Below are 20,006 nucleotides of genomic sequence, written 5' to 3'. Positions count from 1 at the left end.
CAGTATTTTGGTATTAGGACTGGACCTCAAATACTTTTTGCCCAAATCTAGGGAACGTCTGTTAAAAGTCGCCTTGTTTCGGCAATTTAATAAGTTCGACGACTCATGGTCAAACGCGGGGGATGAGTCGGCATTTGGGTGAACAGAACTGGAATGTTTAGTAAAGTTTTTTTTTTTGTTTTTTTTAAATGAACCAGGCTGCACGTTGGACTTGCAGTCACCCAGTTGAAGTATCAGCACACCCGCTGAAGGAACATTACCGGTCATTGTCTGTGGGGGTTAAAGGGCAGCTCACCGAAGTGTTTGGGAGCATTTTCGATTCTCAGTTAAATGATAACGGTCAAACTAAAAAGATTTTTCAAACGACTTGACGTGACTTAGCTGCGTCAGCGCCTGTGACGGTACCTGGTGCTGCAAACTTCAGCGCTTTGGAGGGAGTTACCAAATCCTGGTTCATTCTGCGACAAACTTGTGCTGGTGTGTAGTTTTGGGCAGCGTGTTGCCGTGCTAATCGTCTTCTTTCTAACTCAGTGTTTTCATCTCTTCTCAAATCACCATCCGCTATAAACCACCTCATGACACCTGCATGGGATATCTGTTCTCAGTCTGTCATGTATATTGTATCTGTCCCTATCAATTAAATCACAAATAAATCGATCACCGTAATTACACTAAAAAATGCACAGCACAAATTAAAGTGGCTGGTGTGTGTTTGATCCCTTCCAGAAGGTCGACATCGAAAAATGTGGCAATGTCGGCAAAAAAACCCCCCAAAAAAACCTTCCTTATGTTTCTTTTTTTTGTTTGTTTTTGTTGCTGCTGTTGTCTGCTGCTGGTATTGTCACTGCTGGTGTTGTCGTTGCTGCTGCTGCTGGTGCTGTTGTTGGTGCCGCTAACCTTATACCTTAACTGGTGTTGTCATTGCTGCTGCTAACCTTAGACCTAAACTTGACTCTCGCTTACCTTATACCTCGACTTAACGTAACCTTATACCTCGACTTAACGTAACCTTATACCTCGACTTAACGTAACCTAATACCTCGACTTAACGTAACCTTATACCTCGACTTAACGTAACCTTATACCTCGACTTAACGTAACCTAATACCTCGACTTAACATAACCTAATACCTCGACTTAACGTAACCTTATACCTCGACTTAACATAACCTAATACCTTGACTTAACGTAACCTTATACCTCAACTTAATCATCTCTAACCTGAGTGAGCTTTCCAGTTCTGGTGAGAGCTGCCACTTCTGGTTCCGGTGACGTCTTAGCGTGTACGCTGCTGCTGTTGTTGTTGCTGCTGGTGTCGATGTTGCTGCTGCCGTTGTTGTTGTTTCTGTGGCTGTTGTTGCTGCTGTTGTTTTTTTCTGTTGCTGTTGCTGCCACTGTGGTTGGAGTAGCTTTTATCGTTGTATTTTTTGTCTTTGTTGTTGCTTTTGTTGTTGCTGTTGTTTCAGGGGCATTCTTTTGTTATGACCGGCTGACAACTAAGTTCTTGCTTTCTTTTTTGTATTTCTTTGTAAAGCGCATTGTGTTGCCCTGGTATGAAATGCGCTAAATAAATAAAGTGTGACTTGACTTGACTTGACTTGACTTGACTTATCTATTTATTTAACGGAAGTGGGAAGACTGTCCACGGCCACTTCAGCCCCTGGTTAAACCTCAGTCCAAACACTCCTTAAAGACAGTGAACTGGACCTGGCAACCCGGCCGGATGCGCTGGGAACCGGTCGGGATGGGGGCGTTAAAAGGGAACTGGTGCCCTCTGTCTCAAGTCAGCGGCGGTTCTTTCCATGCCGGCAGGAAGTCAGCGGCGGTCCTTCGCCGTGGACTCGCTGTTTGGGGATTTCTGGACGTGACTGGAAGGCTCTGCAGCCCAACGTCTCCTCCGCCAGGACAGGGGCTTCTTCGAGAAAGGACTTGGTTGACGTCTTCTCGGCGTCGTCGGGTCGTCGCTTCGAGACGGAAGGTTTCATGATGACGACCACAACACAAACTGCACGTGAAGTTGTGCTCTGGAAGAACTTTAAGAACGCTATTCGGTTCTGTTGATTACACTTACTACTTTGTAATCCCATCACATCGAAGTAATCCCACTGAGAGAAGACCGGGATCAGTGCCGTCCCATCATAGTAGAGGGCGTGGCCAAAGCGCCGCCAGGTCCCAATGTTCTGTTTTCCCCATGAGCCGCAGTAAATCCTTCAGTCTAAGAGGGATTTACTGAGAACAGGAGGAATGTGAGGAGGGAGTGAGGGAGAGACAGCTCTTATATTTATGTGGATGCAGGTTATTGGAGGAGCGTTGCTCCCGGTGTCACACCCCAATGTGTGACCTGCCAAATTGTCAGACGCTCTTTCCATGCGTATTTAAGACACATCTAAATATTATGTCCTCAAAGATTAAAAGATGGGAGCTCACCACAAGAAAGTTAATAATGAATGATAATAATTTATACAAAAATAATAATCATAAATATAAAATAATAATTAATAATAATATTAGGAATGCACTTAACTATATAAAAACTAAAAATAAAATATAAATAAAAAAATATTTTGACAGGACTTGAAAATAGTGTTTGGGGGTTGCTCCCGCCCCTCTGGCTTCCCTGGGGGCCCGGGGGTCTTCTGTGGCCGCAGGGCAGGGTACTCGGTGCTTTCCTGTGGCTGTAGGGTGTCTACAGGGCTGTGGAGTTCAGGGGGCTTCGGGGCCCCTTCCGCTGCTTGGAGGCGCCGCAACATAATACCGACCTTCTACACCAGTACCAGTGGGGATAAGTCATGTACACTCACCGGTGGACACCTTACACACACACACACACACACACACACACACACACACACACACACACACACACACACACACACACACACACACACACACACACACACATGCTTTGAACACACCCCAGCACCCTCCTGGTTGCTTTTCCCTCCTTTCCTCCCTTATTTGCTGCCATAACTTTGACAGGAAGAGGCCACGGGACCAGATGTAGTTCCTGTTTTCCTGGACCTAACTGGACCTTATTCAGTTTTTCAATAGATGTTGTCGTCCAACGTTCATGTTTTTGTGTAAATGTCGTTTGTTTCTATGTTTATTTGTCTCACCGTGGTGATTCTCTCCCTCTTGGAGTCATGATCAGTTGTTTATAGATCCGGGGGTGGGGGGGTGGTGCCTCTCCATAACCAAAGCTGTGCTCTTGTCATTGTACAGCTCGTCACAGGACAGAGTTGTTGCAGCAGTTGTTGATGATTTAAGAAGGAATAAAGAGTTTCATTGCAGGTTGAGAACGTGAACTCCTCTTGCAGACTAACTCTGTCCTGGATGCAATGGAACAAATACTCTGTGTTGTACGCGCAGCACGCTGACAGCACAGGTTAAGAAAACAAACAAAAAAAGTAAAAAATAGTGTTTGACAGTTTCTGTGAAATTACCACACATGTATCTTAACATAGTTCTTATACAGTATATAGTATGTATAAATATAAGTATAATAAAAAATATATAGATAGTATAATATACAGTGTGTGTGTATATATATATATATATATATATATATATATATATATATATATATAAAGCTATAGGGGTCCAGCGACAGCTCACTCGAGCAGTGAGGACCTCTAAGGCCCAGTAGCTTGTACCTTCAACATTAGAGGAAGGGTTGTGTTTTCTACCTCACTTGGATGAAATGGCCAAAATGGTTCTGTTTTTAATATGAAACCAATCTGGACTTTGGATAGGTGGATGGATAGATACTGTAGATATAGGGATGGCTGATGTAGGGATGGATGGAGTAATGGATGACCTCACCTCGTTCCTTCTTTTCCTTGGAAAATGAATCAAACTTCCGTCGCAGCGACTTCCTCCTCTTTTGTGTTTCTGGGAAAAGGGAAAAAAGACAAAAGTGTTAAAGACACACACACACACACACACACACACACACAGAAAACACACATTATTATGTTGGAGGTTTTTTTTTCTGTTCTTTGTTTATATTTCCATCATTAGTGAAACATTCCAACATGGAGTCCCAGGAGAGTGTGTGTGTGTGTGTGTGTGTGTGTGTGTGTGTGTGTGTGTGTGTGTGTGTGTGTGTGTGTGTGTGTGTGTGTGTGTGTGTGTGTGTGTGTGTGTGTGTGTGTGTGCGCACGCACGCACGCATGTGGGGTCATATTCTCATGACTGCAGGAATAAAAAGCTTGTTTCCCGATCGCATGTAGGTTGTGCATGTGTGTGTGTGTGTGTATTATATAATGCACGTCCATTGAGAAGAGAGGCGAGACGGTGTCTGGACAGACCACAGTGATGTTTGAATAATATTTGGTTTAGTCTCTCATATAAAGTGACTTTCCCTGCTCAGATACAGGAGGACACGCCTCCCTGCAGGTCTCCAAGTCGGGAATGTGTCCATCACATTCCACTGCTCCAGAAGAAGTAGATTATTTATTTCTCACACACACACACACACACACACACACACACACACACACACACACACACACACACACACACACACACACACACACACACACACACCAAACGATGCCGGTGAAATGAGGTCTCTGCTTTTAACCCGTCCTGGCTTGTCCTTCTTCCAGGGGGCAGCCAGGAGTAGTGTGCAGTTACGCCCAGGACCAGTTACCAACGTCCATCACTGGTCAGACGACCATATTCTGCATGTTTTGGGTGGGGGTCCTTGCTGATGTTACATGGAGGAAACCCCATGTTTTGGGTGGGGGTCCTGACTGATGTTACATGGAGGAAACCCCATGTTTTGGGTGGGGGTCCTTGCTGATGTTACATGGAGGAAACCCCATGTTTTGGATGGGGGTCAAGACTGATGTTGGATGGAGGAAACCCCATGTGAGCACGGGGAGAACATGCAAACGCCACACAGAAAGGACCCTAATCAGGAGATAACCCACCACCACACAGTGCCAACAGCAGACAAGGCGGGAATCAAACCCAGGACCTTCTTGCTGTGAGGCAGCAGTGCAATGCACTGTGACACATCAAGCAGGTTTAATATCTGGTCGTGCTGGGATGGAGTCGGGAGCGGCGCAACAAACTCCAGCCAATGAGAGCAGACAAGGAGTGAGGGACGGGAGTGCACATAGCAGCAGCCAGAAACACACAACATACCTATTTCATTTTCTTCTCTCGGCTTTTAAGGTCATTTAATAAGATATACAATAATGTAATAATAGTATTTAATAATAACATGATTTAAATTAAAATTCTGCTCTTATTGTTTTTTACAGTGATCAAGAATCAAAAAAATAATAATTATAATAGTCTTGTCCCGCGCATGGTACCGCGTCACTTCCTGCCTGTGTTTTCGTGACAAAACGTGGCTTGGACCCGACAGACACGTCGGGGATGGCTCCGGGTAAAAGATGTTGTCATCTGTGACCCCCTGTCGCCGGGCAGACTTGTAGTGTGTAATCACAAGACTGCAAGACTCCAGATCACCAGACAGACAGCTGGGTGGTGTGAACAGCGCACGTTCTGACCACCTTGAAAGTGGTGTAGTGTGTCCAAGGCATAAGTGTCGAGCTGGAGCTACAACTAGCAGGTCAAGGGGTTCTTGGGACCTGGGTTGGGAAAGCCTGCACTATGGGATACATGTCTGGCTAAATGAGCGTTGGTCAAAAGGAAGCGGAGGTCAAAAAGGAGTCGGAAATGAGGGAGTTATGATGGTCTTTTATGAACGGACTGTTTCTGTAGAAGCTTCTTCTGACTTATTGTCCGACTGCAGTCAACGAGGAAACCCGGGATAGCCCGCTCACACGTTTCCATTCTCTGTGGTCGCAGAGTTTACGACCGATCCTCAGCGGCCAAACGACGCGTCTGGATGGGATCTGCCGCTCGTCCCGAGACGCTTCCTTCCTGGATCCTTCTGTTTCCCAGACCAAGCTCTGCTCTCTGGGGCTCAGGAGCGACGTTCAATCTGGGATATTAGTCAAAATGTGGCCCTAGCCTCCGGGGCGGCTCACGAGACAAAACCTTCCAACCGCGTGGTTCACATATTTAATTAAAGTGATTCAAGTCCCTGGTTTGGGAAAATCATGAGCCCAATTCCCCGAACCAAACAAGACCAAAAAAAAGCAAGAAAGATATTTCCCAGATTGAATCTCCATGAACCCTCACAGGTTTCTGATCCAGATCCAATTCCTCCTCACATGAGTTCTGGCTCCAACACAACAGAACCAAACAGGAAGTGACATTAAGTGCAAGGATTGCTGGAGGAATTCACTCACGGGAAGACGTCCCCTCCACGTCCCTGGTCCCCAGTTGCATTTAATCAGATCAAATAACAGCGCAGAGTTCAAGTTGTTTTTTTTGCCGTTATTTTAATTAAAGTACATAGAAACGTGATGCGGTGCCCTGTAGGGACTTGGAAGTTGAGTGAATACATTGTCCAAGTTAAAAGTAGTCAACACCAGAGCAGCAACTTATGATTATTTTCATTATCCATTAATCTGTTGATTATTTTCTCCATAAAATTACATTACATTGATCAGACGCTTTTATCCAAAGCGACTTACAATTATTCAAACAGCGACGGACGCAGCCATCAGGAGCAATGAGGGGTTAAGTGTCTTGCTCAAGGACACTACAGCATGCTAGCAGGAGGGGCCTGGGATCCAACCAGCAACCTTTAGATTACTAGAAGACCAGCTCTACCTCCTGAGCCACCATCCCCGGTGGTAAAAAAAAAAGTCAGAAAATGACAAAAAATGTGGGTCACTTTCCAAAAGCCCGAGGCGACATCCTCAAACGACTTGTTTTGTCAACAACCCGCAGGCATTAATTATTTACTGTCATACAGGAGTAAAGAAACCAGAAAATATTCATATTTAAGAAGCTGGAATGAGAGAATTTGGAAATTTTCTTCTTAAAATATGACTCAAAACGATTAATCGATTATCAAACTAGATGGGGATTCATTTCATAGTTACTAATACTAATCCACTAATCCAGTCATTGTTGCAACTCCAGTTGACACCAGTGGAAATGCGCCAAGAACAAATTCTCCCAAACTGGACGTTACCTCGCCCTGCATGCGACACCTTGAAGGACCCGTCTAACCGGTCCCAGACCCAGTTTTGGCGGAAAATTCAAACGATCTCCTTGCTGCTCCGACAAAAACGTTTGTGTATGAACCCCCCCGGGGAAGGGACAGGAAGAAACACAAAAAACTTCCAGCTATGGTGAAGGGGAAGACAGATTGCCGTCAAACTGTTTGCTGTACTGTGGCTGCAAACAAAGGTAAAACCAGGGTAGAAGCGTGAGAAAGTCTCAGTCTTCATCCTGGATGCTGGAACTGAGAGCTCGAGCTATTCACGCATCGGTTCCTTGGAAACCAGACAATATTGCCCAGAGAATAAATATGTATCGTGTTGGGAATTGCACCGCGTAAACATTCACCATTAAACCTTCAAGAATGTTTCCAATCCCGTCGCGCACCCCACGGGGTCTGAGGAAAGAGGTCTGCTTTCAATGACACGCTAACTGTGTTAGCTCAGTTCCAGGCTGCCTAGCCTCGCTTGTGGGGAGTTCGGCAAATACACCTCCACCTCCAGGATCCGAGTTGCTTCAAATGCAGCTACATTTGGAACTATTTTGAATCGTAAGCCATTGATCCGTCCGGAAACCGGAGGGTGCTGTAGGGTTGCCAGTTCAGTCAGCTTTGTTTCATTGTCGGTAACTTCTGGCAGGCGGCATCGTAGCTCGTACCTGGCGACCACCGACTCATTTGGTCCTTTTCAACGTGTTCAACACTTATAAACACGGTGTGACACCGCTCATGTTGTGCCAGCGCCGACACGACTGTGGCCTTCACTCCCCTCCGCTGCCCCTGACACCACTTCATTTTCTCCGTTGTGCCCCGTTCTCCTTGTTATCAGAGGTAATTCATCGTCGGCGGCCTCCAAACTGTCCCCTAGATAATATTCCCTCTTGTCTACTGAAAGAAGTTTAAAACACTGTTGGGTCAAGCGTTCTTGTTTTGGTAAATACCTCTCTCACTACCGTTCTCTCTCACTTCAGGCCATTTCTTTTTCTGTCCAAAGCTCTGGAGAAAGTCGTTTATATTCAGTTAGAAACATTTTTTGACAACTGTGGCATTCATGTTTCAGCCTGGTTTTAAACCCTGCCATAGCACTCAAACAGCTCTTTCAAGGGTTTTTAATGAACTAACCCTAACTGCTACCTATCTGCTACTTTGCTGCTTGTAGACCTGTCAGCTTCCGCTGACGCTGTGGATCATACGATACTTTTATCATATCTTCAGCACTTCGCTTCAGCACAATTTTCAGCACGCCCTCAAATGGTTCCAGTCGTACCTGACGGATAGGAGTTCACCTCGGTTCACCTCGGCCAATACTATTCCACCGCGGCCCCACTTACCTGTGGGGTCCCGCAAGGCCTTGTTTGTGGCCCCGTCCTCTTTTCATGTATATGCTGCCCTTGGGGTCCATTTTTAAGAAACACTATATCCCTTTTCATTGCTTTGCTAATGATATAAAAATCTATCTGCCGGCAAAAAGAAAACAAAAAGCAGCCTCTACCGAACTGCTGAGAGGATATAAGAACTTGGATGGGCTTCCACGTGCTTAATCTCAACAAGTAAGTCTGAGATACTTGTGTTTTTGACGACCCGACCCACTGAATGACTCCAATCGTATTCTTGGCCCTTTAGCCTCTTACGTCTCTCTCTTTCAACAATCTTGGTGTGACATGAGACAGCTCCTTCAAACTTCATGAACAGATTAGTTCAGCTGTCACATCTAGCTTTTTTTGGTTCAGACTGCTCGCCAAGGTTAAATCCTACCTCCCACTCAAAGACTTTTGAGAGTTCTTCATGATGAGATTAAATCTTGGTTCTCTGAATGTGGGTGTAGAGCGGTCGTCTCTTCACTTCTGCAATCAGTAGAAAAGGCAGCTGCTCGTCTTCTGACAGGAAGAAGAAAATGTGATGATATCACACCATCTTACTGCTTGTTTTTGAGGGGGTTAATGAGCTGGCGCCACGTGATCTAGCAGAACTCCCGCATGGTCATACTCCACTTAGATCACTGAGGTCGACAAACCAGATGCCGTTGGATATTCCAAGTTCTATGAAAATGAACGGCGGCGACCGAGCCTTGGCGGTGGCTGCCCCTAAACGGCGGAGCTGCCTTCCAATGAGCATAAGATCTGCACAGACCCCAGATGCTTTTAAATAAATACTGAAAACCTGTCTCTTCTCGCCGGCTTTTAATTCCAGTTGAACCTTACACCCTGACTTCATCACTTGGTGTGCTGCAGTTCTTTGACTATTTTATCTAATTTTTTGGTTTTCTTTCCTTTTGTCTTTTATTTGTATTTTATTTGTTTCTACATTATTTTCTTTTACATTATTTGTGTACTTGGTATTTTAAGCCTGTTCAGCACTTTGGTCAACCGCTGTTGTTTTAATGGTAAACTTTGACTTGACTTGACTTGAAGCGGTGCATTCCCTAATTTCCCAGGAGCCAGGCTTCCCAAGTTCCCACTGAATCTGGACTATTCCTTTAACAACAGAGATCATGTTCTTGTTCTGGGGGAAGATCTTGATGGATAACCCTCGCGAAACTTTTCCCTCTATTTGTGCTTCCTCAAGAGATATAATGTATGGCAACCTACACATGAACCTTGTAAGGACATTGAGAAGAACCTAAATAAACGGCAAAATAACTAATTTAAAAGAAGATTTTGAACATTTTCTTTTATTTTATTTATTTATTTTTTAGTTATATGTGAGAAGAACCTAAATAACCAAGGTTCATGTGCAGGTTGTGGCCCTGATGTCCAGGTCAAGCCTCACCTTTGGGGATGCTGATCTTGAAGTCCAGGTCTCGCTCCTCCAGGTGGTAGTAGGCCACCTCCTGCAGCCGGGCTCGCTCCAGCTCCGACAGGCTCTGGATGAGAACCGGCTCCAGCCGCACGCTCTGACCCAACATGGTCGCCCACCTGTGGTCCCCCTGTAGAAGAAAGGACGTGTTTAGGAAAACATGTCAGGGGTCTGGGGGGGTGGGATTAAATAGACTGCAAGTTTTTTTTATTCCACTAGAACTGTAGCTGGATCAATCAGCCCGTTATGGAAATGAAGATAACCCTGATTTCTATATAAAGAACTGGAAGAGCTGTACTCTTATGCAGTGCGTTGGTGGTCTGGTGCCCTGACATTCTCCAAGGTTTAAATCCTTCACGAAATGACAGAACATCCTCCTGGCGCAAAATTTAGATTTAACATTTCAACACAGAGAAGATCCCTGCGCCGTTGGAAACGTCATTGTAAATATCCCCGTTAATCTCATGTCGAATTTTGTCGTTATTTGTTGAGCTGTGATTCATCAATGACCTGCCTAACGAGGCCGAGGATGATCACAAACAGGGTACAGTCATCACAGAAAGCTTCCTTGGAGTTCTAGATCTCTGATCTTGAGAATTCCATAATCGACTTTTCACTGTGCCTAATCACCGTCTCTTCCCACCACCGCGAAAGTACAACCAACGCATTGTACTGAAAGGATCTGTGGCTCCTTCTCAACACCGGAGAATTTAACATGGACGCACGGTTCCCACAATACAGTGCGACGGCTGTTATCAACCCCAAGACACCCCATCATAGAAGACTGTCGATGGACCTGGAAGCCCTATGTTCTCTCCAACGGGGAGTCAAAAGTCAAACATGTCACACAGAATGACAGCGAGATGTACAAACAGTCTCCGGTCAGGGCTTTGAAACTACCTTGATGGTCAGCCGGCTACAACATGGCTCCTAAAGAACAATAATAAAGACTTGGAGAGGCCTTCTGACAGCCTCACTCTGCCCCATTTGACGGTGTCTCAGCCTCTTTGTAGGCGGACTGTGTTCCCACCCTCATGCTAAATTTTAAGGAAAAGGAAAGCTCAGATCAGCCCCTCCCCCTCAACCCATCCTCAAAGTTTTGGGTGTTTTGGGTGAACGTGAGAGTAGATAAAACGCAAAGATACTGGTTTGACGCTTTTGTTGAGACATCCAGTTTCAGTACTGATTTCCATCTCCTGATTGGCCTCATAATACCTCTGGCATTCTTATCTGGTTCAGAGTTATATCACCGTCGATTATTTGGGTAGAACAATCATCTGTATCGCTTCAGTCAGTACTTCAGGGTGAGTTTCAAGTCGAGCTTGGGAGCCGATACTCTGCTTGATCAAATACCTTTGTTGATTATTTTATGTTGTGGAGGCTGATGGTATACGCTGAACCACAGATACAGAGGTGGACAAACAAAACAATTACAAACAAAATGACTATATCTGCTGCATGAAACACAGCCACCCGGTCTGAACAACAATTACACGCTGTGAGCTTCAAAAGCTGAAATTCATGGTGATTCTCCAACCGCTTGTATCCAAGACTATCGGCAGAGACACATGAGCTTCTGTCAGGAGCTGAGAACCCTGCTCCCCGAGCGTGAGAAACCTTCTGGAATTAAAATAACAGTGTCAGATGAATCATAGTTCAGTCTTTTTCTCCACATCTGGACAAGTTATACAGCACCCGGAGAAAGCCGAAGGGTGCCTTCAACCAACAATGTCTGTTGACCCCTGCTGACACAGCGGGGGGTCTTATGGGAGCAATTGGGATCAATAATTGCTCTGCACAGTCGTCGAACGGCGGCCAAGGACTATGAGGTCATTTTACAAGATCAGGTGCCAACGCTGCATCCCATCATCCAGGGTGAAAATGTCCCCATAAAGAAGGCTCGACTAAATCCGGAATGGTTTCTTGAACGCTGGGGTGTAGTCGACCTTCTGCCGTGATCCGGCCCCCCCCGATCCACCGGTTCGAACATCGCCGAGCCTTCGCGGGAGGCTGCGGAGTGGATCTCCACCTCCTCCATCCCTCAGCCCAACGGAGGCTTCTCTTCCGGGAGAAGGGAGTCATGTCCCAGTGAACACATCCCAGGACTGGACGACCGCATTCCAAAGATGGATCGCAGCTGCTCTGAGGGCAAAGGGTGGACCTGCTCCTTATCAGCTTCTTCATATTCCTGAAGTGCTTCGATGGTGTTTATGTTTCCATTTTGTCCGCCCCCTTTTTTATTTTTAGTGTAACGTTTCAGTTACCGAGGTAAATTAAACAAACAATAATGGATGATGGAATGATTCATACAGAGTCCACATTGTTGTTTATAAGCTCTTGGCAGGAAAGCCCCTTAAAAGACACCTTGTTTGGACGTATTCTGTCGTGAAGGGCTTTGCTATTTGTTTTATTGTGTTTTGATGTGAGTGTGGGAACAGGAGACAGAAGTATTCAGCGGAACAAGGTTAAATCAGAGCCTTCGGTGTTCTGGTCGGCGCCGGTTTCTCTTGTTCCTCCGAAACGAGAGGCCTGTCAATCAAGGCAGCCACGCCTCCGAATTGACCCGTGTTTGAGCCCCGACGTCGTCATCATGGAACAATCATTTTCTAAATCACGATTCAGACACCCATTAAGAAGAAGTGGATGAAGATACCGAGACCCTACAATCTTTTTATTTCTAGTGAGTAGTTTCTTCTTTTTCCATTGACTTCCAATTCGGTGGATTCAGAGGTTTTCTCAAGCAGCATCTAGTGGCCGTTAGATGAACTGCCGTTTGAAAGCACTTTTCTACTCAACTGTAATGTTTGCCACTAAGATTTTTCCATATTAATAATACAAGACAATAAATATCACAAGTTTTTTTCTCCTTGTTTTAAAAATAAAACAATCAGTAAAATGTCCTCAGCCCATCTGCAGATCATTTCACATGATTCCATTTTTCCTTTTTTCCGATACATATCTTTCTTTCCTGGGGGATGGTAGCTCAGGAGGTAGAGCTGGTGGTCTAGTGATCTAAAGGTTGCTGGTTGGATCCCAGGCTCCTCCTGCTAGCATGCTGTAGTGTCCTTGAGCAAGACACTTAACCCCTAATTGCTCCTGATGGCTGCGTCCGTCGCTGTTTGAACAATTGTAAGTGGCTTTGGATAAAAGCGTCTGATAAATGACTAAATGTAAATGTTTCCTTCTTTGTCAAGTAAACCAGGAAACCAGGAGGCAACAGTCTTTCCTGGCACTGAAGTGATTCAGCTGCTTCTCATCCCTCAGTGTGCCACCAGTTATGCACAGACGGTGAATCAGTGCAAAAACCCCTCCACCGAGAAGAGGTGCACTCCAAGCCTTTAAACGTCAACACCAATACACCTGCACAAGACGTGCACACGTGCATACAAGCGAGTCCATAAATGCGGTTGGTGGGGGCTTGTAAAAGCTGTTTATTGCTGCTCAAAATGCTGCTACGCTGCGCACAGACAACAAGCAGAGTAGAATGACTGTTGAAAGTGTGATGGAAAATAACCAAGTTCCCATGTGTGCTTAAGTAAAGCCAAATGCCTCCTGTTCTTGCCTCACACTGAGTGTTGTATCCTGCTCAGTCCACTCAGAGCTCGCAAACAATACACTGGACTGGAATGCACACTGGACCTTTTGGATTAAAAACCTGAATTTACCAGAAAACCTCTTTCAAAGATACAAGTAAACAAGTGTAAGGTTCAAACAGGGGTTCCTTTGGACACAATGCCAAAAAACATGTATTTAGTTATATATATATATAAACTTTCAACATTATTTTGTTCAAACTCTTCATTTAAATGAGTATTTTGCAGCTTATTTAGATTCTTCTCAATGTCCTTACAAGGTTCCTACAAGTCTTCACAAGGTCCTCACAAGGCCATGAATGTCCTCACAAGGTCAAGTCAAGGCCCTCAAGGTGATTACAAGGTCTCCACAAGGTCATTACATGGTCTGCACAAGGTCATTACAAAGTTGTCTCAAGGTCCATACCAGGTCTTTACAACGTCCTTATAAGTTTGTTAGGCACAAGGTCATTCCAAAGTCGTCACAAAGGCAATACAAGGTCCTCAACAAGGTCATTCCAAGGTCACCACCATGCATTACAAGGTCCTCACAAGGTAATGAATGTCCTCACAAGGTCAAATTTTGTCTGTAAAAGGTCATTACAAGGCCCTCAAGGTGATTACAAGGGCTTCACAAGGTCATTAAAAGGGCTTCACAAGGTCATTAAAAGGTACTCACAACGTCATTACAAGGCCCTCAAGGTCATTAAAGGGTCCTAAAAAGATCATTTCATGGTCTGCACAAGGTCATTACAAGATCCTCACAAGGTTATTACAGGGTCATCACAAGATCATGAATGTCCTCACAAGGTCAAGTCATGGTCTGCACAAGGTCCTCAAAAGGTCCATAAAAGTCCTCATAAGGTCTATATAACTCTTCATACGGTGATTACAAGGTCCTCACAAGGTCATTACAAGGCCTTCACGAGATCAATACAATTCCTCACAAGGTCTGCACAAGGTCCTAAGGAGGTCCTAAGCAGGTCCTACAAGGTCCTTAAATGGTATGGGGGTTGGAGGCCTCCAGGAACACAGAACATGAAGCTGTAAACACAGAGTGACTCATTCAAATAACAGCAGAGAGAGAGAGACAGAGAGAGAGAGAGATAACAGGAGAGAGAGAATTTCACATGAATCAATCAAAGTGATCAGAAAACGATCCAGAGGAATGGAGGAGTGTGTGTGTGTGTGTGTGTGTGTGTGTGTGTGTGTGTGTGTGTGTGTGTGTGTGTGTGGTTGCTTGGTGGAGGTTCCTCCACAGCCTTATTGCAGAAAATTGCTTTGGCCTTTTACGCTAAGTGCTCAATGTAGCCACGCACAAACTAATGGGTGAATGAACGAGGCCCTCGGGCCCCTGGGGGCCTCCAGGGCCATGCTCATTCCGGTCTTTGTTCCTAAAATAGGTTCCATACAATGTCTGTCACCACGACGAGGTCAAGTCACGAGGACAATGACAAGTAATCACATTTCTAGGGAAACGCTGGGTTGGGAATCAACACCACCTGCTACATACACAGTGAGACAGGTAAATACACAACACACACACACACACACACACACACACACACACACACACACACACACACACACACACACACACACACACAGACATTGTCTTATTATCTCTGGATAATATTCATATCATTCTGTCCACTGTGGAGACAATGTCTGGACGTCCTGTCCACGAGCTTGGGGACCTGGCTCAAGATCCAAAACCAGTATCAAAAAACCAGGATTCAAAACCAAGATCCAAAACCAAGATCCAAAACCAAGATCCAAAACCAAGATCCAAAACCAAGATCCAAAACTAGGATCTAATTTGCAAATTGCAGCTCAAACATGAACGGTCACTTCAGTGTCCAGTCACTTCTTGCACCATTGTAAATATTTATCTAATTCATAACTGCTCTGCTTATTACTGTACATACAGTCAACAGTCAACATACAGTAAACAGTCAACATACAGTCAACATACAGCAAACATACAGTCAATATACAGTCAACAGTCAAAATACAGCAAACATACAGTCAACATACAGCAAACATACAGTCAATATACAGTCAACAGTCAAAATACAGCAAACATACAGTCAACATACAGCAAACATACAGTCAACATACAGTAAACATACAGTCAACATACAGCAAACATACAGTCAACATACAGTCAACATACAGCAAACATGCAGTCAACATACAGTCAACATACAGTAAACATACAGTCAACATACAGCAAACATACAGTCAACATACAGTCAACATACAGCAAACATGCAGTCAACATACAGTCAACATACGGCAAACATACAGTCAGCATACAGTAAACATACAGTCAACATACTGCAAACATACAGTCAACAGTCAACATACAGTAAACAGTCAACATACAGTAAACATACAGTCAACATACAGCAAACATAAAGTCAACATACAGTCAACATACAGCAAACATAAAGGCAACATACAGCAAACATGCAGTCAACATACAGTAAACAGTCGACATACAGCAAACATGCAGTCAACATACAGTAAACATACAGCAAACATAATATCAACATACAGTCAACATACAGCAAACATACAGTCAGCATACAGTAAACATACAGTCAACATACAGTCAACATACAGCAAACATACAGTCAACATATAGTAAACATGCAGTCAACATACAGTAAACAGTCAACATACAGCAAACATACAGTCAACATACAGTAAACAGTCGACATACAGCAAACATGCAGTCAACATACAGTAAACATACAGCAAACATAATATCAACATACAGTCAACATACAGCAAACATACAGTCAGCATACAGTAAACATACAGTCAACATACAGTCAACATACAGCAAACATACAGTCAACATATAGTAAACATGCAGTCAACATACAGTAAACAGTCAACATACAGCAAACATACAGTCAACATACAGCAAACATACAGTCAGCATACAGTAAACATACAGTCAACATACAGCAAACATACAGTCAACATACAGCAAACATACAGTCAACGTACAGTAAACAGTCAACATACAGCAAACATGCAGTCAACATACAGTAAACATACAGCAAACATAATATCAACATACAGTCAACATACGGCAAACATACAGTCAGCATACAGAAAACATACAGTAAACAGTCAACATACAGTCAACATACAGCAAACATACAGTCAATATACAGTCAACAGTCAAAATACAGCAAACATACAGTCAACATACAGGAAACATACAGTCAACATACAGTAAACATACAGTCAACATACAGCAAACATACAGCAAACATAAAGTCAACATACGGCAAACATACAGTCAGCATACAGTAAACATACAGCAAACATCAAGTCAACATACAGTCAACATACAGCAAACATGCAGTCAACATACAGTAAACAGTCAACATACAGCAAACATGCAGTCAACATACAGTAAACATACAGCAAACATAATATCAACATCCAGTCAACATCCAGTCAACATACAGCAAACATACAGTCAGCATACAGTAAACATACAGTCAACATACAGCAAACATACAGTCAGCATACAGTAAACATACAGTCAACATACAGTCAACATACAGCAAACATACAGTCAACATATAGTAAACATGCAGTCAACATACAGTAAACAGTCAACATACAGCAAACATACAGTCAACATACAGCAAACATACAGTCAGCATACAGTAAACATACAGTCAACATACAGCAAACATACAGTCAACATACAGCAAACATACAGTCAATGTACAGTAAACAGTCAACATACAGCAAACATGCAGTCAACATACAGTCAACATACAGCAAACATAATATCAACATACAGTCAACATACGGCAAACATACAGTCAGCATACAGTAAACATACAGTAAACAGTCAACATACAGTCAGCATACAGCAAACATACAGTCAATATACAGTCAACAGTCAAAATACAGCAAACATACAGTCAACATACAGGAAACATACAGTCAACATACAGTCAACATACAGCAAACATGCAGTCAACATACAGTCAACATACGGCAAACATACAGTCAGCATACAGTAAACATACAGTCAACATACTGCAAACATACAGTCAACAGTCAACATACAGTAAACAGTCAACATACAGTAAACATACAGTCAACATACAGCAAACATAAAGTCAACATACAGTCAACATACAGCAAACATACAGTCAACATACAGCAAACATGCAGTCAACATACAGTAAACAGTCGACATACAGCAAACATGCAGTCAACATACAGTAAACATACAGCAAACATAATATCAACATACAGTCAACATACAGCAAACATACAGTCAGCATACAGTAAACATACAGTCAACATACAGTCAACATACAGCAAACATACAGTCAACATATAGTAAACATGCAGTCAACATACAGTAAACAGTCAACATACAGCAAACATACAGTCAGCATACAGTCAACATACAGCAAACATACAGTCAACATACAGCAAACATACAGTCAACATACAGCAAACATGCAGTCAACATACAGTAAACAGTCGACATACAGCAAACATGCAGTCAACATACAGTAAACATACAGCAAACATAATATCAACATACAGTCAACATACAGCAAACATACAGTCAGCATACAGTAAACATACAGTCAACATACAGTCAACATACAGCAAACATACAGCAAACATACAGTCAACATATAGTAAACATGCAGTCAACATACAGTCATTATACAGTAAACATACAGTCAACATACAGTCAACATACAGCAAACATACAGTCAACATATAGTAAACATGCAGTCAACATACAGTCAACATACAGCAAACATACAGTCAACATATAGTAAACATGCAGTCAACATACAGTAAACAGTCAACATACAGCAAACATACAGTCAGCATACAGTCAACATACAGCAAACATACAGTCAACATACAGTCAACATACAGCAAACATACAGTCAACATACAGCAAACATGCAGTCAACATACAGTAAACAGTCGACATACAGCAAACATGCAGTCAACATACAGTAAACATACAGCAAACATAATATCAACATACAGTCAACATACAGCAAACATACAGTCAGCATACAGTAAACATACAGTCAACATACAGTCAACATACAGCAAACATACAGCAAACATACAGTCAACATATAGTAAACATGCAGTCAACATACAGTCATTATACAGTAAACATACAGTCAACATACAGTCAACATACAGCAAACATACAGTCAACATATAGTAAACATGCAGTCAACATACAGCAAACATACAGTCAACATACAGCAAACATACAGTCAACATACAGTCAACATACAGTCAACATACAGCAAACATACAGTCAACAGTCAACATACAGTCAACGTACAGTCAACAGTCAACATACAGTCAACATACAGCAAACATACAGTCAACATACAGTCAACATACAGTCAACATACAGCAAACATACAGTCAACATACAGTCAACATACAGCAAACATACAGTCAACATACAGTCAACATACAGTCAACATACAGCAAACATACAGTCAACATACAGCAAACATGCAGTCAACATACAGTAAACAGTCGACATACAGCAAACATGCAGTCAACATACAGTCAACATACAGCAAACATAATATCAACATACAGTCAACATACAGCAAACATACAGTCAGCATACAGTAAACATACAGTCAACATACAGTCAACATACAGCAAACATACAGCAAACATACAGTCAACATATAGTAAACATGCAGTCAACATACAGTCATTATACAGTAAACATACAGTCAACATACAGTCAACATACAGCAAACATACAGTCAACATATAGTAAACATGCAGTCAACATACAGCAAACATACAGTCAACATACAGCAAACATACAGTCAACATACAGTCAACATACAGTCAACATACAGCAAACATACAGTCAACAGTCAACATACAGTCAACGTACAGTCAACAGTCAACATACAGTCAACATACAGCAAACATACAGTCAACATACAGTCAACATACAGTCAACATACAGCAAACATACAGTCAACATACAGTCAACATACAGCAAACATACAGTCAACATACAGTCAACATACAGTCAACATACAGCAAACATACAGTCAACATACAGCAAACATACAGTCAACATACAGTCAACATACAGTCAACATACAGCAAACATACAGTCAACAGTCAACATACAGTCAACGTACAGTCAACAGTCAACATACAGTCAACATACAGCAAACATACAGTCAACATACAGTCAACATACAGTCAACATACAGCAAACATACAGTCAACATACAGTCAACATACAGCAAACATACAGTCAACATACAGTCAACATACAGTCAACATACAGCAAACATACAGTCAACAGTCAACATACAGTCAACGTACAGTCAACATACAGCAAACATACAGCAAACATACAGTCAACATACAGTCAACATACAGCAAACATACAGTCAACATACAGTCAACATACAGTCAACATACAGCAAACATACAGTCAACATACAGTCAACATACAGTCAACA

At 42.9% G+C, this 20,006-nt stretch overlaps 1 protein-coding gene across 1 annotated transcript in view; it reads right to left on the bottom strand.

The window, feature by feature from the left end:
• The window catches only part of arhgap36 (Rho GTPase activating protein 36), a 43,826-nt gene that overhangs the window by 20,023 nt on the left and 3,797 nt on the right, over positions 1 to 20,006 (bottom strand). The window contains exons 2-3 of the mRNA XM_080023611.1: positions 9,863 to 10,019; positions 3,823 to 3,891 (exon numbers count right to left, since the gene is read on the bottom strand). Of these exons, the coding sequence (XP_079879737.1) occupies positions 3,823 to 3,891; positions 9,863 to 9,998 (205 nt within the window). The 5' untranslated portion in view covers positions 9,999 to 10,019. The remainder of the gene's footprint in view (positions 1 to 3,822; positions 3,892 to 9,862; positions 10,020 to 20,006) is intronic.

Source organism: Zeus faber (assembly GCF_960531495.2).
Source record: "Zeus faber genome assembly, chromosome: 22".
Lineage (NCBI taxonomy): Eukaryota > Metazoa > Chordata > Actinopteri > Zeiformes > Zeidae > Zeus > Zeus faber.
This window is presented reverse-complemented; position numbering and strand designations above follow the sequence as displayed.